Source organism: Hetaerina americana, unplaced genomic scaffold, assembly GCF_022747635.1.
Source record: "Hetaerina americana unplaced genomic scaffold, ioHetAmer1.1.p SCAF_1, whole genome shotgun sequence".
Classification (NCBI taxonomy): Eukaryota; Metazoa; Arthropoda; class Insecta; order Odonata; family Calopterygidae; genus Hetaerina; species Hetaerina americana.
Window position 1 is genome coordinate 94,980,937 of NW_027286069.1, and position 25,745 is coordinate 95,006,681.

Sequence of the window (25,745 nt, forward strand, 5' to 3'; positions counted from 1 at the left end):
TTCCCTGCCATTAGGAAAGGTTGAACTCGAATTTTCTATCCACACATTTACTTCCTCTTACCTTTCAAACACGTATTTCATCTCTTGTTTAAGACATGTTGTTTTGTATAGATATTTGAAATTTTTCAAAATGTCATAAATATATCAGTATGTGTTCATTGACTATTAACATGACATAAATAGGAACCTCTGTATGCATTAACTGTTTCATTATCCAGGATTTGCCGTATTTATATTTGTACAAGTTAATAACCTTATAATTGAGATCACATGTAATATCTCAACGACTTAAATTCAGCACTATATCAAAAAATTAGTTCTTTTACTCGACGGTTTGAAACTGAGCCACTGAGGTAATTGTTAAATTGTTTCGTATTTATAGCGTATAATTTACTGGAATTCAGAGTGGGTTGTATACTGCAAAATAAAAGACTATTAGTTATCGTTAAATATATGGTTATTCCTGCAAGGAGTGTTAAAGTGGAGGAGGAGTTAGGTAAGTCTTAACATAACATAATACTTACTGAAATGGGTATCCAGGAGGAAAAAGAAATACAATGTGGGTGTCATACCGATGACTGTATCATTCTAAAAAAAGTACCCTAATCGATCGAGACTATTCTAAATAATGCAGAAACTAACTTGTATAGATATATGATATTTCTATATTTATGTGACATAACGGAATTATAAGAGCCTCGTTGTATTGGTACTGGTTGTGAGTAAATTCCGTTGTGTTTACTCATAACATGTGTTTATAAATGCCTGTTGTATGGCTCATTGTTTTTGGGAGAAATATTAAATGAAAGTGAAAATCTAATGCTCTGCATTCATTGATGCATTTCAAAATGTGTCCTCATAATTAATACATTTTGTATTCGTGCACAGCATCACCATTAATTTACTCGCTTTTTGTTGTAGAAGTTATCATACAGTCCTTCCAGATGTGAAAATCCCATCAACAGTTCTTATTTAAATTTTCATCTCTATGTTGAAAGTCAAGTTTTCATTCAAATAAAATGTATGGACCATTAAATATTCTACCACTAATCTAATAATTTAAGATTAGTTAATATGCAGTTTATTCGTTAAAGCTCTTCGATTCATCGTAAAAGCATATTTTTATTGATACATTTTTATAAGGTCATCATTGTCATCATCCCTGCAAATGCATCTTGCACCTGGATCTTTAATGGGATTTTCCTTTTTGATTTTACACACTTCCCAAGGGTGTGCATTGAATATGGGTAATTAATGAACGATACAAACAAGGCGATTAAAAAGTATATGTAAGATTTTCTTCATTAATGGCCCCATTGTCTTTTCAGCTGGTGATTTTTCTTTACTCGGAAATAAGTCTTGACTAAAGGTTTATTTTCTTTGCCGGATAAAATTTTTGTGATTGTTTAACTTACTCTTTCAGGATATTTGAGAGAGTAATAAATGTGCTGTTTTTAATAACTTTAATGTATTCAATATTTTAGTGGCTATATTTTTAAATGTTGTCTGCTGATTTTAATTCTTATATAAAATCCTCAATTTGAAGTATGCAAGGAATAAGGGAACTTACAAAGACCTTTCTTTTGTTTCCTACCATTTTGATCATTTATTTCAGTCAGCACAGTTTAATCATTGCAATACACTGTACCTTACATAAACTCACAAACACACATACATAACATAAATATTTTAAGATCAAAAATTTGCCTCATATATTCTTCAAAACTTCTGATCTGAAATTTCTCTCTAAATTATATGATTATTATTAATATAAATTTACATCAGTTGACATTGCACTTGATCACTTACACGCATACATCATTATATCAACCACTATTTATAAAAATGATTTAGGCCTTTCAAAGCGGTTTCAAGGTATTAATAGTTTAATTCGTTTCAAAAGCAAATTGTATGCGTGTGGTTTTGAATATGGCAGTTGAAAAAAATCTCCTATGAAAAGCAATCAGTCATAGCTTGAAACAAGCCGTATTCTCTCTTCGGATTTTAACTCCTCTCGGCAGAATTCTTCTTTTTTTTTATTGGATATAATTTCACATTCATATGTATGGGTCTCCCCCCAGTTCATTTAATACTATATTAATATACACTCTCTTGGAACTGCAGACAACATCAAAAAGGAATAAACAGTCATGTTTAAAATGCATACTTCATTTAGTAAAGGCAACTTCGCATTTCACGTTCTCTTGGTAGTACATTAACTCTTTTAGGTATTTTATGTCTCGGTAGAAACCTATAAATGGTAGAGAATATATTTATCTTCATTACAGTAAATAGCATAAAACACTTTTTCAAGTATAATTGAACATCAAAAGTTGACTGTGATGATGAAATTTTTAGTAAGCCTACCAAATGCCTACTGATGATTATATGTGTACATAATTATTTTGATGCTCATAGTTATATGATTTTACGAAATAGCTCCTATTATGATTTTATTTTAATGATGCCTAAATAGACTAAATCAATAAGAACCTCAAACAATGCGGCATATTTGGTAAAACTTTAAATATTCAAATACCCATGTGTCATCCGTGCTGTGCACTTCAATGTGGTTAAGTAATCTTCACCTGTTATCGATTTAAATAAAAATAATTACTTCTGCAGACTTATACATTTATCAGATACATGCCTTTTTAATTTATTAAATATACCCTGACTTATTCATATTTAAGTTGAAGACTATAAATGATTGATATCGTCTAAAATTCTGGAAATATCTGCCATTCTTGGTGTCTTGCCTGTCCTTAATGCACACTGTCAACGTAGCGGTGCAATGTCAGTCTGTGTCTTGGAATGTAAGTTTTTCTATGTCATCAATACTTTAAACATATTGGCTGACCGCATATAAGAAGGTTTTGGATGGACCAATATACCACTTCGCCGAATTAACCCCTGACTTACAAACCATTTGTTTTCTCATGTAGCGGTTTATTGTGTTCTTGTATAGGGAGCACATCCTTGCAAGTCGGCTCGTTCCGTCATAACGGTTGTAGATATATAGTAGTTTTAAGTATTTCACTCACTGTTGTGGATCTAACTAATATTCAAAGTAAAACAATTACAGCATCTAAAAATAAACTATTCATTCCAAAACCTGTCCAACCTAGCAGTTAACTTACAAAGAAATATTTAAAAGCTGACAATAAATCTAAACACATACAAATATGCATACACTTGGGTAAGAATGAATTTTTGTGTTACTTTTAACTTATTTTATAGAAAATATTTAGGCGTTAAGACATTTCTATTTGAATTACGTTTGCTAATATAAACTGACATTACATGGAATTACGCATCTACTCCTGTTACCGTCTCTCTTTCATTAATTAAAAACTTTGCTTTCGTAACGGAATTCCGAGGCACAGAAAAATTATGTTCTAAAACCTTGTTTCAACGCTTTATTTTATTAATTACTTCCCATTACCACAGAGAAATGTGTGCTTGCCAATACTTCGCGATTTTGTATTTGAATCACAACATCGTCTCGATTCCGTACAAAAAATAGCATCGAAAAAAAATATTATACTCTTCATCGATTCACAGTCAACACCTACTGGACAATCAAAGGGCCCTACGATAGCCCTTTATATCTATTAACAATTAAGTACGCATCAGCGTCGAGACAGCTAGTAAGGATGTTTCTTATAATTACACAAAAGACATTGAATGTGCAACATCAACATAAAATCACACACTGCGAAATCATATATTGAAATTCAATCACGGATAATTGCACTTGCGCAGATTGAATGGATTTACCATAAGTACATAGGATATAGCCCCATCTGCGTCATTATTTTACTCTATTCCCTTCTTGCCAGTTTTTTCTTCAGTTTACTTCATTAGTTTAAACTCTACAAATATCTATTAAAGAACGGTCATTTCCTTGCACCATGTCTATTAGCCTTAATCAATTATCAATTTTACATATTAACGTGTTTGAGAAAGTTGAATAAGCCAAAAAATGAATGTGTACCCTAACTTTCCTTTTCTGATTAACATTCAACAACAAAATTGTTTCATGCTCTGCAACTAGTTGTGGACTCAAATGAATAAGTCATATGCCAATATGACCATAAATGCCAAACAATATTTCCACTCAAATAAAATCAAAATTAGTATGTCCAAGTGTGTTCTTGTCTAAAAAATGAATTATAAAGAAATTCAAGGTCGTAACCGCAAATGATTCTTAACACAAGAGACCGTTTCATTGAGTATTATAACGGACGACTGACAAATTGGTGTGCTTGTGGTCTAAAAACCAAAATATCATCTAGCAATAAAAAGCGGAAACTAATTTTTATTTTTACCTACTTCATTTAATCAGGTAATGTTTGGGTTTCGTTAAAAAATCTTACAATTTGAGGACGAATTTTTCGTGGAACCAAGTTTTGCAAAAATTACTCGTTCAAACAGGTTCCGACTTGGTCCATACCAGCTCCCGATATTTTAAAAGATTTAAGAAAGATGCCAAATTCTAATCACTGCAGAGCTTAAAAGAGTTTTTCTTAATTCTTTAATGAGGAATAATATAAATAACAAAAGAGCGTGAATTTTTCAAAGGCAAAGCTATTAAAAAATGCGACACATGAACCACTAAACGAACCCTTGACTTGTGTACTAAGACATGCATAGGGTTCGTGGGGTTTTATTTTGATTATTCCTCAAATGGCATGACACTATCATGTCTCTTTAGTTTCTACTGAGTAAACATCAGGTTTAATGAAAATTTGCGGGTTTTAATAATTAAGGACTTTTATAATGTGTGCAGATCACAGCCAAAAAGCTAAAATGTGTTTGGACAATATCTGAGTAGCGAATACACTGGACGTAGGACAGCAAAATATAAGTACGAATATTGATCTCTGATCCCATCAAAGCTCACATTAAAGGGGCCGCTGTTATGTTTTTTGTGTTTGTGTATGTGTGTATATATAATATATATCTTATGTATAAATAAGCCACGTACCATTCACTGTCGTGGGTATCACTCCCACGATATTTATTTAAGAATATCTCATGTGAGGTGGAATTTTAGGCTAATACTTGTTCGAAGGAAAATAAGACGGCAAAGTCACCTTAATCCCAAATCCCTTCTCGATTTCTCTTTATTACCTCTATTCCCTTCCTCACCTACATTCCTGGCTTCGTTCACTTGTCACCCAATTTGTGATCAAGGGTTGACGGCGAAAATAGGATCGTTTCCTTCTAAAGGCGCAGATTCTTTTAGATCTAATTATGTTTGCTCAAAACTATTTATTCCATCCCAAAATATCAGTAATCATGTCCATATCTTTATGGGCTTCTTCGACCATTTATTGTTTTTCTGGCTTTCTCAGGACGTGATTTCCCAAAGCTTTGGAAAAGGCGATCGTCGTCTAAGGCAAAAATTTCCTTGGAACGTGCCCTTTCATGCTAATTACATTCGATACATGGCGTACCGTCTTTTCAATTACAATCACTTGCAAATATCTCTTCTACAGCTCCTTTTAAATTATAATACCACTATCGCAATATTTGAAATTCTTAACGACCTTAATGCTAATTCTTTAAAAAAAATTAAATTTAATGATAACTTTTTTTCGTTTTTCTTTTGTTTCACTCCGTCGTCAACCTTATGAAAAATGGGAAAACATTTGGATTCTATTCCAATACTTCCTCGTCATGATGACTACCAAATAAACTCCCTGTACTAATATCAGTGTCATCTTTACATGTCTCATTGATTTGATCGGTTTATTCTTTTCATTATGACATTCTGACGCTACAGTCAATTATCCGAAGCGTTGAAATTTCATACCGCACGTTTGTGATTGCTTTTTTTTGCGCGTGTTAGCAAAAGATTTCCCTCTCAACCTCCATCATTTTCCTATCCTGAATGAAGGCATGGCTGTAAAATATTACATACTGACCTCACATTTACGCCATCCATTTTGCAGCTACCTCGACCAGCATCAATTACTTCAATGCATTGTTCTTTCCCTCATTTTGGCGTTCGCCCGAACGCATATACCTGTCACATGCCTGTCTCATTCCTAATAATTACAAATTATATTCTTTTTTTTTCGAAAATTCGCGCCTCGGCGCCAATAGACGAATCCCCCCTTTTTATGCAATGCGTCCAACGCAACTCCTCTTCTGCTCCTGCTTCCCGCTCTTGCCGTTAGATGGGGACTGTGCCGCGATGCGCCAGCTCTCCCTCTCACAGCAGGCTGCATGCAGTTCCTCCCATCACTTCCGAGATGAACATCGGCGTCCCGGCTCCCAGGCCTCCGTCCGTTTTCTCTTGTTCGTTTTGCTCGTACTCGCAATCGAAGTATCGGCTCTGAGCGAAAGAGAAGGAGAGAGAGGAATGAGATTAGGATGATGCCGCATGCAATCAATTGGGACGTGCATCCAACGACCTTAAAAAAAACGTGCACAAATGCAGTTTTTCCCTTCCGTTTGATTTAGTGCCGCCGAGCGGAAATCATTTTCCCAGAATCCGGCACAGTCAACATGGCAACCTCGTTTTTTTTCCTGCCATCCAGAACTCATACGCTACTCACTCTTACTATCGACCGAATGACACAGACCGTTGTAGCTTGTTCATCCACCGCCTATGCCAAATAAGAGGAGATTTGATTAATCCTTTGGTATTGATTCTGATGATGAAAAAATTAAAGGAAAACGGCTTTATTACTTTTTAGAAATCTGTTGATTTTGTGGCTGTTTTCATGGTTTACAGCGATAGTAGATTAGGTTTAAGAATAAATAAATTTTGTAGATAGTCCATATGAGTACACAAAATTTCAGAGCAATCAAGTAATAAGTAGTAGTAGTTTTTATGGGAAGCGAACGACAGTTAAGGTCATTTACGCCATTAGGGATGGTTGGGAAAGGAAAGATAATAATCACACTAATAAAGTTCTGCCATCTCTGTCTGCTCGAGCTCTCTAACTTCGCGACCGCTTTTAGGCTCATATCGTCCGTGAGAGAATTTTGCGATCCTTGATGTAATCCCTATCTCCTGACTAATATGAAATCAACAATTAGTCTTAATTTTTTACTCATGTTCTCATTTTTCACTGTCGGTCGACGCTGCTCATTTTTCATATTAATAGTTTCCATAAGAAACGCTAATGGATGACTCACCTCAATGACGTAATTTTCATCAATGTAATACGTAATGGTAAGGTGATATAAGGGGCCATTAAGTCTTTCAATATCGCCCCAATGAAGTCATCAAAGAAATAAATGAATTTGAGCTACTTTGACCGAATGCAAGAAAGAGGAGTAGAATCAAGCAGGGATCCATTTTGGTGATCGCTTCTCGGTAGAGGAGAAGGTAGGAATTAGTAGAATTGAATAAGTGGCTGACTCGAGTAGTAGCAGTAGTAGTATTTAGGGGAGGCGACCTACAGGTAAGGTCATTTGCACCATTAGGGATGGACAAGAAAGGTTGAAGGGTGGAGAGATACCCGGCTTCGGCATTAGCCTACTCTTATCGAAAGGTGCCAAGGGGTCCGCAGTCTAACGTCCCATCCGACGGACGTCGTACTCACTCAAAGTGCTCTCCACAAAGTACCTCAAGTAGGGGCCAAGATACTACTGGAAAATATTTGTTGTCTTCAGAATTTGAACCCGGGCCCTCTCGGTGGGAAGCCTGTACGTTAGCCACTGCACCATTCCGATCCCCAATCAAGTAATAAATACATTAGTTTGCAATCATGAGAATAGTTTCTCCGATAATAAGGGATAAATATATTTATATTAGAAGATAGGGTAATCTGTTAACCAAAAAACTAGTTAATTAAGTTACCATTTGAACCTATTTTATAAAAGCTTATATATGATAGTTAAGAGTAAAAATACAAGAATTCTCTTTAAAAAAATTCAATAAGTAGCTCTCATAAATAACTTTAATTAAATTGATAAATGTTGATTAATCTACTCATTCAAAGCTGTATTTCGAACCATTTTTGTCATTTGGGACTTCAACACTTAATCTAGTAATTATTTTAAAAAATTTCACATTTCTCTGCATAAATAGAACTTTAACATAGGTTTAATGCTCCCAAGATTATGTTAAATATATTTTTATTTGGTGTACCCAATTTCTAAAATTAATGATGGAGAAATTTATTTTGCTCCTCTCTTAGGATGAACAAACTGATTTAGAATTAATTCCTGATTTTGATTAACTTCTTAGGGAATATTACAGATTTACTCTTACTTAACTACTAAACTAGTATCAGAGTAAAAAAGAACAGTAACAATTTAGTGGCCTTAAGTTGTGCTTTGGAAACTTCATGAAACTTGATTGCACATATTTTCAATTTAAAGGGTAGCAAGTTATATATCTATTTTACTTTTTATTTTAACATACACACTTATTTTTCATCCCTATCACATTTAACCTTTATGATACCACTTATGAAAAACAAAAATAGGGATACAATATAGATATATTCCATGAGTTTCCTCTTTGAAATTGATAAATAGCTCAGTATCAAACAAATTAATATTCTTGTAAGCTCCAGAGCTGTTTAAGATATTCTAGCTATTATGTACCTAGTTCCCATTATACAATCCTTATTGCACTTTTAGTGCCAATATAGTCGAATATGTACCGTACGAGACGTTTATGATATGTCATTCTTCATGTAACTATTGCAGACAGCTGTACTTTTGACTTTATTAAGCCTTGCGTATGAAATTAACTTTTATCTTCTTAAATTATTTCGTTTTCGTATGACATCTTTTTCATATAGTATTTCGTTGAAGATAAATAGAGGCATATTATTTTTCAAGTTGTGCTTCAATTTTCAATGCAAATTGGAATGATCTGTCGTAAAAGTCTTTACTTTGTGTACTTACTTATTTTTCCATACATTTTCTGCTTTTCAACTTCCATCTTATATTTCCAAATCATATGTTTATTATTTTAAGGAATCGTCTTTTTGTTAACAGGGGAATCTACATGACACAATGAATTAGTGACCAGGGATCTTGACTCAGGTTTTTCGCCAAATCTGATATCTGAAATCTGAGATCTATAGATCAAATTTGGTCCTCCTAGATTGTACGTCTTCTCTTTTACTTTGACACACTCTTAAAGCTTCATATAAGGTGGTGATATTCTATGGTGTTATTATTATTTAAAAATCATGAAAAGATTCTATTATACATGCTGGTTTGAAAATCTATAATTAAGAAATTCTGCACCGAGAAAAGTAGACTATGAGCAAGTTAGATGCTTAATCTATATTTATTCGTTTTGCGGTCAATTACTTGGAAGTATTTATCATTGTAATTTAAATGTCTTCAAATAGATTGCGTTGTACTGGTGCCTTGAGTCTAGAGCGTCCTTCCCAATACATAATTATATTTTTTTTATTTACAAATATTGAGTGTATTAATAAATACATTTCTGATGAGAAGAATTATTTTCTACTGTTCAAAAGATTCTTACGAATATACGTATTATTTCCAAATGAATACCTTCAGAAAATATTTATCCCTCATAAAGGTATTCAAAGAATAATTGAATATGAATTAACACTGAAATTTGGTATTTTGCATAAATCTACCATCGTTTATCTAAATTTAATTTAAAGGAAAAAACTACGTTTTTTTTGAACAATTAGTATAATTACTTGTTGGTGCAAATAATTAGGTCAAGGGAACACATTCAGATGGATCACCACTTTTGCAATACAGGCCTATCCTTCAATCTTGCATTTGGTACAGGGAAATCGCTAGGCTATAGACCTAGCACCATTAACTAACCACGATTTATTTAACCCTAATAATTAAGGACACATCAGTGAGAAGTTAATATGCCGACCATAAAGTTCCATTCTTAAAACTATAGTTGAATTAGAATACCTTAATTTAACTCTTGAAATTTTGTGCGTATCATATTCGTCTTTAAAATCAAACTTTGGTCTTTTATCTGAAAGACGAGATCTTTGAAATGAGATTTTACGTGCATGCATACACTCAAAAAAATCTTCACAATCAGCTGTTATTGCAAAACAGATCCATCTGTGAACGTTAAGCATTTATTTGAATGTCCATTAAAATAATGATAAAAGAGGTAAACTGAATTTGTTACACTTTAAGAATAAATTATGGGAACGCATTCGGGTTCTTCCTTTGCCCGTCTTATATTTTCCGTGCCGTATTTTGAGGCACACAAGGGTAAAAGGCATGCATTAACGTAAGAAGGAAACACGGAACCAATCTGTAACAGTCCTCCCTTCGCTGCATCTCAGTACTTCAGAAGGGAGGCGTACGGTCGGTATACTATATTTTTGGGCTTTCCGTTCACCTGGCACTCTAAACACCGGCACTTGTCGCTCATCTTGCACGTGATACCCCATTGTGCCGCCAGCTGCCGGTACTGCTCCTTGCTGGACTTTGCCTTCTCCTTCTTCTCCCGCCGCTCCTTCTTCTCCTCCTTGCGCTCTTTTTCGGGTACGGCGCACGCGCCCAGGGCCTCGGCCGCCCCCTCCGCCTCCCGAGCCGCCGCCTCCGCAGCCAAGCGGTTCTGCTCCGTTGAGTGTGTGTGTGCGTATGTGCGTGCGCACACATGCAGCCCAGACGTGGAAGGCAGGAATAAAGCACACGGCGAGGGGGAGAGAGACACGTAGAGAGCAAAATATAAGAAAAAATCGGCCAAATGATGTCAGAGGAAATAAAATATTGGCTGTGAAGCACCATGCACTCACATGGATAATTAATTTGACTTTTCAAAAAAAATTACCCTTAATATTTCTACAAAAATCTCGTAAATCGAGATGATATTTTATAATAATTAATTTTTGTAAATTTTGTTCATGAATAAATCATCGTCGTTGGTATGTCAACGTGATTTATAGAGTCTTGACAGACCGCTTAACGAGTCGAGTTTACAAACTCGAGAAGTATTTTAGAGGGATTTTATCAAACCGGACTGGATTTGTTAGCTGGAGACGGCGGTGGATCAAATAGAAGGTCCACCCTCAAAACATCTCTTGAACCACATTTGATGATAAACGAATATATGTTGAGTGAAATACAAAAGAAAAGAGGTGGCACTTCCTTTTTATATTAAGTCTCTTCGCAGAGCATAGAAAAAATCGTGTTTATAAATTTTGTTAAATATGTTAGGAAATAAATTAAAATAACTTTAATAGAATAACTATACTTCGTATGAAAAGGACTACCTAGAAATGGTGTAGATAAACCTTCAATAACTGGCTGTGCCTTTGCTGTAAGCAGAGAAATTAACGGAAAGATCTTAAGAATTATTTGATGGTGTACAAAATAATTATATAAAAATTATCCCAAACCAAATTTGAATTTCTTCATTAAATGAGGTCATTTTAACTATTCTAATTGATATACAATGGCCGCGCGACCCTTTTAGAGTACAAATTGACTGTAAACATACTGAGAAAAAATCATAGAAAGATAATATCATTCTAAATGACACTGTACGATAACGTTAAAATATGCATATACATGAAATGCCTTCACTACAAATCCCATTATTTAAGTTTACCGAAAAATCAATCTTCAGAAGTGTGTTAGGTTAGAAAGAAGGTTAGACATCCCAATAGTTATAGATTGCAAAATTACCAGCCATTGATAACCCCTATGGTGCCATTTCGTAAGAACTGGGAAGCTTTTCAATGGCATGAGCATAAGTAAACTGAAACCCTAAGTAAAAATATATTTTTGATCTTATGATTTTCATTTCACTTTTTCGGAATAGGGTCTTCATTGACTCTTCTCAGGGCTTCATTAACAGTAATGCCACCATTTTTTCCCAACATGTTATGACTAATCAGCAAGAGACGAGTTGTCTCTGTCATCCATATGCACAGTTCCCCTTAGGTGTTCTTCCGTGCAAATTTAATCAGGAAAATCAGCACATATACCTGATGAATACATGCAAGGAAAATATATTAAAGCGATGATTCTTGGTATTTGTTATTTAATACAATTTTCTAATTCAAGTATTGATATATTTTATAATTTATCACAGAAAACTATCTTTACAAGGCGTCCGATTGCAACATTAGGTGGTAAATAAATATTTTCTCGGGGAAATGAATAAGAGATTCAATATGCAAGCCAATGTTGGTATTAGAAATCATATAGTAAGTGCGTAACTCTTCCGCATACCGAGTGCCCATGGCACAATACACGGGGATTTTACTGCTTAGCACGCAATTGTCTGCAGGCTGAAGCAAATACTATGGGTACGTAAAACCTTATCTGATCCTAAAAATTGCTTATTTTTCATTCTTAGAAATTTCACATGCAGTGAAATCATTCGCAATTCTCCAAGCGAAATAACAAGTTTCCGCTGTTTTTCATAATGCTGCAATATCCCGCCACATGCAAAAAGTAATAAAAAATTGCCCGCAGCGTTAATTTTCTTTATTTTGCTTTAGAATATTAAGGTCCAGCCAGCGAGAAAAAAACATATATTAAATTACAATCTGTGAACATTCCAGCGGAAATCAAATACTACCACGTAATTTTCTATATTTGACAGCACGAGATAGAAAGAAAGAGTTGAACAGGCGCACAGTAATTACTCCGTCAAAATACAATCCCAAGAATCTCTTCATAGCAGCCGCATTTTGATGTCGTATTTAGCCCGCGGAACTTCAGTACGAATGTGCCTTTCATAAAAAAAGTAGAGAATATTCGTTTTTCAAAAGAAAATATATTATACAGAGAATATTCTTTCACAGAAATGATGAAAAGAGCGCTCCAAGGAAATATAATTTTGTGAAGCGGGAATACAAAAACGAAGAAAGAAAATTGAATCGAGAGTGTATAAGGGTCAATATAAATGGTTTTGAGCGAATGTTTCTCTTAACAATAGCACGCACTGTTAATAGGTACGATAAATTATAGGAATATTTTACAAACGCTGTGGAAAATTAAGAAGATGACATTCTATTTTCAAGCGGAAGTTACTAGAAGAAAAATATAAAACATTTTACTATCATGAAATACGATATCTATTGATATTATCCACCTATGATAAAAAAGAAATAACGATGACTACTTCGGTATATAAAATATCGTCCAGAGATAACGAGTTCCTAGATTTGGCTTTAGGACGGAGTGTTGGATTTTCATTCCATTCAATCAGCTGTTGATTGAGCATTCATTCTTTCGAAGAGAGAATTAAAGCAAACAATATCTTTCTGAACTACCCAGGCGTTAAAAAATAGGGCAGCTAAAAATATAGCCACTTCAATGTATGCATCTGTTCACACCAAATATTAAAGTTAATTAATTTGCCGAAGGAAATGAAGAAATTAGGTGATAATAATGCAATTAAAAAATAGTCTCTGTGAGCTGTGAAAATTTATCAAAATAGCAAAAAAAATTCCTATGCGTTTGTCTTAAAAATAAATGAATGTTTTCTTCAATCAACGTTGTTTTAAAGTTGGTTAATTATCTCATACATAAAAGAAAGCGTCTCTCAGTGGAGCTCATTATAATATAGAATCTAAAATTTATATTTAATATATGATTTAATTTATATAAAATATATGATTTTTAAAATTAATAAAATGCTTGAAGTTGCATAAGCGTTTTTTCATGCCAACAATTATTACAATCGTGCCCGAGATTACTCTTACTCTATTTTCTTTACCTTAAAATCAATGTTAGGGAAATTTTCGATGAATATTTGAATGTTTTTTTTTAATTATTTAATATATTTTATTAGTTATTTAATTTAATTAATTATTTAATTTCATTAATTATTTTCTATATTTCACTCTTGGGTAACTTGTAAAAAGTAAATTATAATTTACAATATTGTCGAACATTTATTGAGAAATATTAATACGACTCAGCAAATTAGTATATAGAAATGGCATTTTCGGCTTACTTTATATTATACTCGTACATTATTCTCCAATTCTATTCATCAGATACATTAAGTAAACATTAACTCAGAGCCGATGCTGATTTAAATTTATTAAAGTATTCATTTCAGTATTACTCAAAACAAAACCAATTGCAATTCTCCGTTTTCTAACTAGAAGTATCGGATAGAAAAAATATCCACTTTACATCAAATTTCTCGATGCATGGCCTTGAGATCGAGTGGGATATCAATGCTTAGGGAAAAATACGATCACAGCGGACCTCATTTCACTCCATTTCCATCGGAAAAAATATTTTGTAATTGAATATTTGAAAAGTATAGCCGCTACGCAATTTAAAAAAAAAGAAAAGTTTGGCGGTTAAATCCTCCATTAATTGGTCAAATTTATCGGAGCATCCCATGGCTAAGTTCATTTTCATAGTTATTGAGTATATTTATGTTTGCTTTTCCTAAATGCTTTCTGAAAAACATTTAAAAGTTGTGGACAGGTTCGCTGATAAACGTAATAGTGCCTCATGGTTTCTGAGGTTTCCTGCATCGCCCCATCTCAAAATACAGCCCAGGAGATAGATAACTTTGGTATAGCTTGCACAAAATTCATACTTAATGTAGAAGTTTTAATAGGAGTTTATCTGTTTAGTGGGGTAGAGTTACTTTCTTAATCTCGTGTTAGTAGATTCGTTATGCGTAACGATCCCTATTTCTGAATTATATGGATAGGGCGTACGTCTTTACAATACTCGTTTCACCGTATTACACGTTTCATTGTGTCCCATTAAGTCAATTTTCAACAATGGTCATCCTGATTTCAACATTAGGTTTTTCTCCGCCATAAAATCGCTCCATATTTAGAGTAGAGAGAGATATCCCTCTTAATTTTTCTACAACTCCGGGCGATGTAAATCCTCTAAGCTGATCGAATGCCCCTCTTAACCAGTTCTACCGAGATTTGACTCCTACAACAATCACTACTTTATATTTTTCTCCTGCCTGGTTATTGAAATGTTTGGCATTTTTAAGGTGAACGCCACACACGCATTAACCATCAAATAATTAGCCTAATCGATCCGCATTAGGCCGTCACAATTTATTCAAAACCAGTGTTTTCAAGTAGAGCTAGTAATATTTTGAGCGTTCGCGGTGAATAGAAATGTTTAGTAAACAATGATATATGCTTCAACTTGTTGGCCTGAGTTACTTAAATAAGGCGAATAAGAGATCTTATACTAGCTTTTCGATGCAACTCCCTCAATAGTATGTAGATACTGATTAAAGTTACCATCCATGATTGGGAGGTGCTTTAAAAGACATATTGATGAAAATTGCATAGGGTGACAGATATTGCTGGCAGAACTTTTAACTTGAGTGGTGCGGTCTCATTTACAATGCGATTTACCATCACATTGAGGGTATAGCCGTTGATTGTTAAGCTGTACTTGCGGCTTAGCATGTATGGTAAAATGACAGTAATTTACAAGAGGTAATTTATTTTTTTACTAGAAACGTATTTGAGTACGCTACGGATTTACGTGTCTAGTACGCGAACACGAACTAAGCAAATGCTCGGTTGGTATTTGAAGATGCATACAGGAATATTTTAAGAAATAATATTTTGTCTGCAATCGCCGAGGGTACGTATATGTCCTTGAGTTCTCAAGAAATACGAGGTCTGTTCAAAAAGTATCGTGAATTTTGAATTTTCGCGGGTTACGCATATTTGATTTTCGATTTTTTTGTTGCGTTAGGTTGGTTTTTATGTCTCTCACTTATGCCTAAAAAACGGCAATTTTGAATGTTCAGTTAATTGTTGACTGCTGTTTTGTTTGGGTGTGTTTTGGCTTGTCTTCGATTTTTGTCTGTTCTAAAAAATTGATCAAAGAATCTGTGTCAAACTTTGTTTGAAAAACGAAATTAAGTGCGCTTACGCATTCCGAATGTTCACTGTGGCATATGGAGAAACTACCTTGGACCGAAGAAACGTTTATCGGGGGTACAAAATGTTTTAAGAGGGCCAAGAAGATGTGAACGACGAAGAGCGTGCTGGACGCCCAAGCACGTCAACAACAGACGAAAACATTGATGAAGTGAAGGAAATGATATTTGCCAGTCGTCGAATCAACATTAGAGAAGTTGTAGAGGACCTATGCATCTCGATTGGCTGGTGTCATTCGAGTTTTACCAATGATTTGGGCATGACATGGGTCGCCGCGAAATTCGTACCAAAATTTCTCAATTTCGACCAAAAACAGCAACGCATTAACATTGCTAATGACTCAGTCCACGACGACCCTAATTTTCTCCAGAGGGTCATGGTTATGACGTGGAAACTAAAGCTCAATGATCCCAATGGATGCTGCAGCACGAGCCAAGACCGAAAAAAGCGCGCCAAGTTTGGTCGAATGTGAAAGTTTTGCTTGTGAAAGTGTTTCTTCGATTGCAGGGGCGTGGTGTATCATGAGTTCTAGCCACAGGGTAGAATGGTAAATGAGGAATATCACCTGCAAGTTATGCGAAATTGCGCGAAACAATCCGTCAAAAACACCCGGATTTGGGGAAGAACAAAAATTGGCTTTTGCACCATGACAACGCCCCTGCTCTTACATCGTTACTTTCAAGCAAATTTTTGGCCAAAAAAAAACTAATGATGACGCAGCCACCGTATTCTCCAGCTCTTCCCCCCTTCCCAGTGACTTTTTCTTGTATCTGAAACTGAAGAGGCCCATGAAAGGACGAAGCAACGCTACGATTGACGAGATAAAGACTGCATCGAAGAAGGAGCTGAACAAGATGACACAAAATGATTTTTTGAAGTGCTTCGAGGATTGGATAAAACATTAACACAAGTGTACGATATCTAATGGGGATAATCTAATAGGTTGAGGACTTTTTAGGGGATAAAATAGATATTCATGAATAGATAAATAATTTTTTTTAAACACAAAAGTCGCGATCTTTTTGAACAGACCTCGTATATAAATATTTACTTGTTTAACATTATTAATATAATTTATATGTTAATATTGAAGAATTTTAAATGGTTTTCCACCATTACGGCTGTACTCGACCCCAAATATCACTAATTATGACCCAGACATCCGAAATTCTACGTATCTATTTTTTTCGTTTTAAAGATATAATTGTAGAGTATTTCACAAATAAGTATCCTGGTTTGAAAACCATCGATTTCTGTGGGAAATTCCAGTTAAACCTGAAGCAACTTGATTTTTACAAAAAACTGATTTTTCTGGGAAGCCGCATGTTACATTGGGAAAGGCAATGAGTCTTATAATCTGGGCACAAGTTGCTTTGCCATATGCCTTACACAAGCTTGGGGTACGTACCATACTTTCTTATAAAACAGATAACAGTTGAAAATTAGCGTTTTCTTTAATTTCATTTTATAAGTAAAGATCAGACAGCATTAACAAATAAACAGGCCCACAGCTTTAAAAAAAATGTAGCTTAAAATAATTTAGTGGTAGTTTTAAAAATGAGTATCATTTAGTTAGCTTATTAATAGCATTAAAAGACTGGTGCAGTGACTGAGGCGAGAAATGCATGTAGAATCGATCAAATAGAAGGACGAAAATCATCCAAAGATGAACAACGACACATGACAAACATAAATGCACTTTTTTTGCGATTCGCAAGGAACCAGTAGATACTGTATGCAATCGAAGTAACTTAGGTGGTTATGCTTCTAGCTTGGTTCTGATTTTAGTTTATTTGGTACACACACACACACGCACACACACACACACACACACACACACACACACACACACACACACACACACACACACATATATATATATATAAAATATGTATATATATATACATATATATAAAATATGTATATAAATATATATATATATATATATATATATATATATATATGTATATACATATTTGTATTTTCATTTTATCGTAATCACTACTAACTCATGTTCAATGTGGGAAGGATTAACAATTAAAATTTTAGTGCATAAACTACTGTTGTATGCTTTGATTTATTAATTAGGTTTCAATCATTACCCATAGAATTAAGCCTTATCACATAAACGTATCAAAAATTACCTGAACTAAGTTTAGAATTGAGCTTTATTACCTGGACTAAATGTATATGTCCTTTCATCTGCCTTATTTGAGATCTGAACCAAGAATGCCTAATTTTGAATCGCCGCTCATCATAAATCATTCCTCACGATAGTCTGTAGATTAGTGCTGTAAACCTCCAAAAACGTTACATTCATACTAGCATTCACATACTAATATCGATTAAATTGCCCGTCACTGGACAAAAATTATGAATAATTGTTTAAATTAAATTTGCACCCACTGCCACCGAAAACCTTTCACTTCCCAATCCGGCTTCAACATAACAAATCCATCTACCTTCAAGCAAGAAAAGAAAGCTGAAGATGAAGACCCTGATTTAAGATTTTTTGTACGGATATGGATCGAAGCTTATTTAACTCAGCAAACGTTCGCTTTACTTCTTTGGCAACTCAAAGTAAGTGAGTTGAGGAGCAGTTCGAACAACGCCGGAGTGGCCCATTGGACTTTGCGTGGCCAATAGCTCTCTCTCTCCGCCCGACTCTTCCTCGAGCTCACTCACCTCAGCCAGCACTTGCTCGTAAGAGGGCGGCGGGGACGAGGGCACTTCCGGAGGAATACCTTCCCCCTGCCGGTACCCCGGGGGCAGTCCTTGGTGGTCCCCTCCGGCCCCATCCGCCCCTCCCATCGCTCCTTCGTCCACCGCCCCGCCAGCCGCCCCCTCCGACGACCCCGGGCTTCCTCCCCCGCCCGCCCCTCCGCCGCTCGCCACATGGTTGCCGAGGTGGTGTTGCTGCTCCATGACGCCGAAGCGGAATATCTCCGGAGCCGCCCTCACCGTCGTGCCGAACCCCACAACGGACGTCGTCGCGGCCGCCGCCCCACCGTAGGCCCCCAATCCCCCACCTCCTCCGCCCCGGTCTCCCGCGTGAGCCCCTGCCCCCCCTATCCGCCACCCCGTCGCGCTCCTATGTGGCGGCGGAGAAGGAGGAGGCGCGGCCCACCCCTGCTGACCTGTCACCCTGGCCACGTTAAGGCCTTTCTTCGACCACGCCGCCGCCAGCACCACCGCCGCTGGTATGCCCTCGGAGTCGCTTTGGACGCTTATTGTAATCGATTGTCGCTCCTCTGGAGGCCGGTTCCCGTCTTCCTTTCTTCCTCCGATGGCTCCTTCCCGCGCTCCGCGTCTACACGGCACCCGGATGGTTGATGTACAGGCTAAAATGTGGATTCATCGTGGCCAAACTCCTAATGCCTGCGAGGGAAGACACAGCGATAATAATTATACGGTATGGTAATGGTTTCATTCAATATTTCATAAAATATTTTGGGGTTAGGTAAATTTCGGGATAACTACTTCATTATTGCCAGATATTGATCTGCATGCAATTGTTAGAGAGATTCACTTCAAGGATTCACTTTGTTTATTTTGATCAATTTTGGATATCTAAAAATTAAGTTACACTCGTGCGTAGTATCCACACCATAGAGTAGAGTAACTCTTTCAATCCGTCGTTAGGGTCTGATAAATTAAATAAATTTTAAAGGAAGGTATCTATTATTCAAGCGTATTTTTATGCCCAATGAAAAAGTAATTGAAAATATGCATGCAAATTTTAAATGGGTGTTTTTTGGAGTTATGTTTTTACTGGATTTTTTTTCACCGGAAGAGTTTTCAGGCCAGAGTTAGTTGATGGCATTTGATGATATATGTATGCTGTATTTTTCATTAAAACCTCATTGGACACCTAAAACAATAATCATAAATTTATCGTGAATGGAATAAATGTTGAGAAGTTTAATGCTTTGCTGGCATAAGGCCAGTCTTACAAACTTGCGATTAGACTTGGGGAAACAGAAAAATAGTCGCTTGAATCTATTTAGTTTTGCTGTTATTTTAGTTACCCTCGGAGAAGAAATACGTATTTTCGTGCTCCTAAATAAAAACGTTCCTTACAATTCCATGATTTCCTTATTAATGCGAGCCCGTATTTGATTTCTTGGGATTTCTCGTGGTTAGTGAAAGTAATAAGAAAATGACGGGGTCGTTAAACTTCATTGTTGATCCTTTTTTATCCAATGGCGCCAACAGGCGAGCATATGAGATAAGTGAAAGAGTTAAGAACGAAGCACGAGTCTTTTCATTAAAAAAGTTAAGAGGGAATGACACCGTAATCCCGAATGTCTCAGAACACGCCTTTCCTCGTTTCTTATTAATGACACCCGAAAGTAAAATATCACCAATAAAAATTTCCTCTTAAACAGCGAGTCAAAACAGAAGTGAAAGTCAGGGATCCTAACACTTTTCACGATCCCTTTCCTTGGAGGTATAAATCGTTTTCTGGATTTCCTAAAATCACAAAAGAACGAGGCACACATGTATTCACACAATAAAATGAGTAATCTTTTGATTTCCTCAACGATTTCAGTGTGACAGTCTCAAATGCACATGACTTAACTTTTGAAAGGGGAAATGTTAAGACAGGGATATTACGCATCAGAGGACAAATCATAGAACTGTAAGGTTAAAGAAAAAACGACCCCTCGGCGTTTCACTCCTTGAGATATCAGTTGAAAGAGGGATAGGAGGAACCGTCGCGTCCAACTCACAGAAAAACACACAACATGACGCAGCACCGTTACGAAATCTAAGCAGACCACTGAAATGTTTTACGTTGTGTGGAAGTACCTTGAAGATCCGGTCGTCAAAGAGGGCCTGCTCCGTCACACTGGCTTTTCGAGTCCGAGTGACGAGGGACGGAAGAGGAGGCGGGGTAAAACTTAGCAATTCTGAGTTGGGGAACGCACTACAGTGAAGGCACAGAGTATAATCGAGTGGTCCCGTTGTTAGTCTCCGAACTCCTTGGCTCCGTGTCTCCCTTTTATCGCCGTCCGTTTCCGTGTCGTCCTCTCAATGACACTCCTCCCACCATCCTCCGGCGGGCGAGAGTGGTGTTGGGCTGCGATCACATGGCCCCTCCACCACCACCACCCCCGCCACCACTACCACCCCCCCGCGATCCTACGAAACTCCTACGCCTCCTCCGACCACCCTCCCCCACCCACGTCCTTTCCCGCCACGAACACACTCCCCACCCCTTACGGAACAATCCTCAGAAGAACGCTCTTCTCACCACTCCCCCCCTCCACCGTCCCATCAGTTCCTTCCCCTATCCCCTTTTCTCCGCGCGGGGCCACTTCTCCATCCTGCCTACGCCTCCTCCTCTCTCTCCGCTCTCTCACCCATGACCTTCCCCCCCATCTTTCCCCGTCCCCACCCCATCCTTCCAACCGTTCCCCTTTCCGCGAAACCCAATCGATGTCGTACAATTTTGATGACTCGGTCGGCCGGTGCAGTTAATCCTGCAAAACGTGGCGTCGGGCATGTAGGAAGGAAAGGAAAGGGGGATGATATGGGTGGTGGGCGAGGTGGGTGGGTGGATCTCGTGGCCAGTGGAGGGCGAGGAGGGAAGGAAGGCGGCAGGAAGGGCGGAGTGAGTCCACAAAGGACGATCGGGGCGGAGGAAGGGACGGGAGTGGGAGGTTAGCTGATGAGGGAGAGGGCGAAGGAGGACTTTCGGGGTGTGGGCGGTAAGGGGACGGGATAAGGGATTCTCTCTCGCCGGAGAGGAATAGTTGGAAGGGGGCGTGTTCGAATAAGGGGAGCCGAGTCCGTAGTCCGGAGTAGACCGGGGAAGGAGGAGAATGTGGTGTAGGGGTGGTGGGAGGAATGGAAGAGGGTGGGTGGGAGTAGAGGATCCAGCGAGTTTTCGGGAGATCGGCTTATTGTCGAGGCATGATTGAAGGAATTGGGAGTATGAGCGAGAGTGGTTGTGGGTTCCCTTTTTTTGGGGTGGATGGGAGGTGGTGTAGAGGGAGATTTCGCGTCCCCGAAGGCCTCCCCGTCTTTCAGTCGAAAATAATTGACGGTCTCCAATTGTTTCGCTCTCGTCGGTATCTCCGGGGAATTTGCAGAGGATCCGGGTGCTGTTGTCGTGGTATAGCGTGAAATCACTCTAAACGAAAACTTCTAGAGTCGCGTGCATTTTTTTCCGTCAGAAAAGAGAGGCGATTCAAAGGTACTTGGGGTGTCTCGCTCGAGAGGACCTTCCCATTGAAGTAGTTTCTTCAGTGGTTCCCACAATTTTAAGTTAATATTACTTAAAATCTCTTATTAATTTTTCTAGAAATAATATTTTGATGTTGTTCAAACAAAAAATTGAAGCAAACCACAAGTTTTTCAGTTCATTCTTAATTAAGTGATTCTCTGTAGTTCTTTACTAGCCATTCTCAGATACCATTTGTGATAGCTGTATACAAATGTTCTGAGAATAAGTTATTATCATATGTGTAATTATTTTTTAATATTTTTTACAGTTATAACGCAAAGATTTATACTAGCTTATCAAATGCTTCAGATTCGTGATTATAACGAAAGCAGTACAGAGTGAATGGAAATTTGATTCATCCATTATAAACGGAGATTGCAAAGTTAAGCATTTATGTTAGCATGTTAGAAATGTTCTCATGATTCCGATCGAAATCTATATTTTATGCCTCGATGAAAAATTACATGGCCTCATTCTTTAGTCGTCTATTCATTGTTCTGCCGTCCTCCATTAAGGATTAAGCTTTTGCCAAATCACCAAGTTTTTAGACACTCATTCAAAGCGATATTCTCTTTCATATTTTACTCCCACAAGTTTTGCAGACAGTTGCACATTTAAGTTTACCTTAGTTTTAAGCTGGAGAGTTAAACGTGGAATATGTTATTTTGGTCTTCTCATGTTTGCTATGCAAGTAACTTGGGAGTAGCTAATAATTGCAATTTTAACTAAAAGTTTCAACTCATGTCACTTCTTTAAATCCACTAAGTTTACGAAACATGAATCCCATTTCATGGCTATTTTAAATTTTGAAAAACTCGTATGCCTTCAAACAAATGAATAAATCGATCTATCCTACATAATCGATTTTACAGTCTCCTTATTTACAACACTTTGTGATATAAAACATTAGTCTTATTGGACTGGTTTTATTTCATAAATATGTTTTTCAAGTTAAAATAACACAAATACTTTTGCCTTCAAAATACTTCACGATAACTTATTATGAGCCAAATTACAGATTACATTTTTTATCTCAATTTGCATCTATAGATTCCATTAAAAATTCACGTAAGTATTTTCTTCTAAATAATATTAATGACCCAAAATTTGAGCATGTAAAGTTTTAGCCGATTAAATTCGGAGTTTCTAAAATTCAATTTACCTTTTGGCAACCTCATTCTATCTAAGGAAGCAGAGCTGAGCTTAAGAAGTTATTCCGGCAACACAGTCTTTCTTTCTAAATTAGATGTGATAATTCTCTTTGCAATAACATCTGTTTAGTGGAACTGTCGTCAAGTAGAGTGCAGTTGTTATAAAAATATCGCTGCTGAAATGATAATATTCAGGATTCGTGATAAACGGTCTCATAAATCCGATAAAACAGGTCGTGGTTCGAGTTATTGATGTTTTTTGACATTAAAAATTCAGGTAGTCGTCTATGGCACTAATATTATATGACACTCCTTTCTTTTTCCCTCAAAACTCAGTATTACTGCGAAGATACCACATATTTGCTACAAATAACTCAGATAAAACTACTGGCATTATTTTTTTAATGATTTGCCTTTCACATGTTCTATTCAATCCTTAAGTGTTGAACTGTGAACCGCAGCAAATTTCAATATTTACATAATTACATATATATGGAGCGATACGTATCGATTATCGCGCATTAATTTCCACTTATATACGTATACGTTTGATATTACAGTGTATCTTATTGTCACCGTAGTCTTTGCAAAATATGTTCATAAAAGTTATGAATTTATGAAATGGGAATGCATGAAATATATTAATTAATATTTTGGAAAAATGTTCCTTTATTTTCGGAAATTTAAATACAACATTTTGATTAGGCTTAGTAGTTTTTCCTTGAGGCATTTGTTTTCGAATAAATTAAGGTATTTTTTATGCTGAGCATGAAGTTTACCTTTAAAAGAATTCTTTAACTTTTGCGTGTAGTAAGCATCATTCTCAACATTTTACTATTATATTTGTCCGTGGATATTTTGCAATTTAATTATAACTTTCACTTTCGTCTCACAAATATGAATATTTGGCCAAAGCTGTACCTTATTCCCGGGCATTTTATGGCGCTTATTTTTCAGATCTTCATCTAGTAAAAAGCCATGACTAACTTTGCCCGTCAAAGAATGCATTTATCAATGCATAAATTTATTAATGATTTCTTTAGCACATAAGTGACGACAGTTATTTTTAAATGAAAAATAGATTGTAAAACCAGAAATGCATCTTTTTGCACCTGTTTTATGGCATAAAACTTGACCCTATAATCTCTTGCTTTATCTTTCTCTCATGATATGGACATACCTTTGAATTTAACGCGCGTTAATGAGCTAGTAGTGTATAAATTTGATCCCTAGACTCCATTACCGAGTGTGAGATACGGAAAAATCCAATGCTGGATTACTCTCTCCATCACTCTCTTCTTCTCTCTCCACCCCTTTAAAAACGCCCTTGCTTTGACGTTTTAATATCCTCATCGGGATGTGAGCTCACAAGAATTCTTTCAATATTTTTGGCACCCTATTGACCCTTTGTGCAATGTAATAAACTTTGTGAACAAAATTAATATATAATACACAAAACTGTTTCCACAAGGTTTTTCCTTTCCTAATTCTCAGATGGGCGACAGAAAAAAAATACCTTAGCTACCACTTGTATTATCCAACAGGAACGGATAATCGGTATTTGTAGATTAGGGATCGAAGGCACAGTCACGATTGGTACGGTCTATGGCTGTAATTATTGCTAAAATGTGCTTACAAGTCGCGTTTGATTATTTCCTCACCGTGCCCCATTAACGATTGAAGATAACCCGAAAGGATCGTCACCACAGGAGTACGAATCCGGAGTGGGTATTTGAGAGTTGTGAATAAATTCAGCTGGAGAAATTGTACCCGAGAAAAACCAGCACACCACTCGTTGGACCATTCAACTTCCACGCCAACTTTTTCCTCTTCTCTTAAAAAAAATTCGAAAATTTGACTTTCACCTCGCGTTTTCACAACGTCCAATATTTTTTATTCTCCATCTCTCTCTTATTTTCATTCCAGCTTCGTCATCGCTTTTGCTTTCCCCAAAACCGATTCCACGAGAATGGTTTGGGATTAGTCCATATCCTCCCTCTCATCTCGGTACCCCGGTCCCTCGGCCAAACCTAACCCCTGACTTTCCCTCTCCCTCTCTCTCTGTCCATTAAACTCCGTCCCTTGGACCTCGTTGTGCCCTTCCTATTCCCTTCCAACTTCCCTCTGCCCGCCAGCTTGCTGTCCACAACCATCGCGAGAGAGAATACATACACGCAAGAACCACCGAGACGAACGGCGTGACGTCCGGAAGCCACGCGTGAACACCGACGAGACATTTTTTTTCCTTTGAAGAGGGGAGAGAGATCGTCCCTTTTTCGGGGGAAATAAAAGAAGGCCACCGTCATTGCGCGTGTCCACACTGAGCGGAGGACGGTCGTTTGTTATCCGCCCTCTCCCCTTCTGCCCCTGCCTTCCCGCCGTTTTCAATATCGACCCCCGCGTACTCCCTTCCCCGTCACATCTGTGATTATTGTTTCCGTCAGTCACCTTTTCTTCCCTCCCCTCTCATGTTTATTGGTTTCGGTGAGACAATTGGAGTGCCGTAAATAAATGCCG

At 36.9% G+C, this 25,745-nt stretch overlaps 1 protein-coding gene and 1 long non-coding RNA gene across 2 annotated transcripts in view; both read right to left on the reverse strand.

The window, feature by feature from the left end:
- Nucleotides 1-1,596: 1,596 nt before the first annotated feature.
- LOC139695082 (uncharacterized) lies at nt 1,597-18,657 on the reverse strand. The gene is made up of 3 exons (XM_071593711.1): nt 18,531-18,657; nt 10,337-10,555; nt 1,597-6,346 (listed from the first exon to the last, which is right to left on the reverse strand). The coding sequence occupies exons 1-3, from the start codon at nt 18,654-18,656 to the stop codon at nt 6,224-6,226; spliced, it is 468 nt and encodes a 155-aa protein (XP_071449812.1). The 5' UTR covers nt 18,657; the 3' UTR covers nt 1,597-6,223.
- A 266-nt stretch (nt 18,658-18,923) lies between these two features.
- LOC139686701 (uncharacterized) overlaps nt 18,924-25,745 on the reverse strand; it is a 156,471-nt gene continuing 149,649 nt past the window's right edge. The window contains exon 3 of the long non-coding RNA XR_011700539.1: nt 18,924-19,223. This is a non-coding gene — a long non-coding RNA (uncharacterized lncRNA). The remainder of the gene's footprint in view (nt 19,224-25,745) is intronic.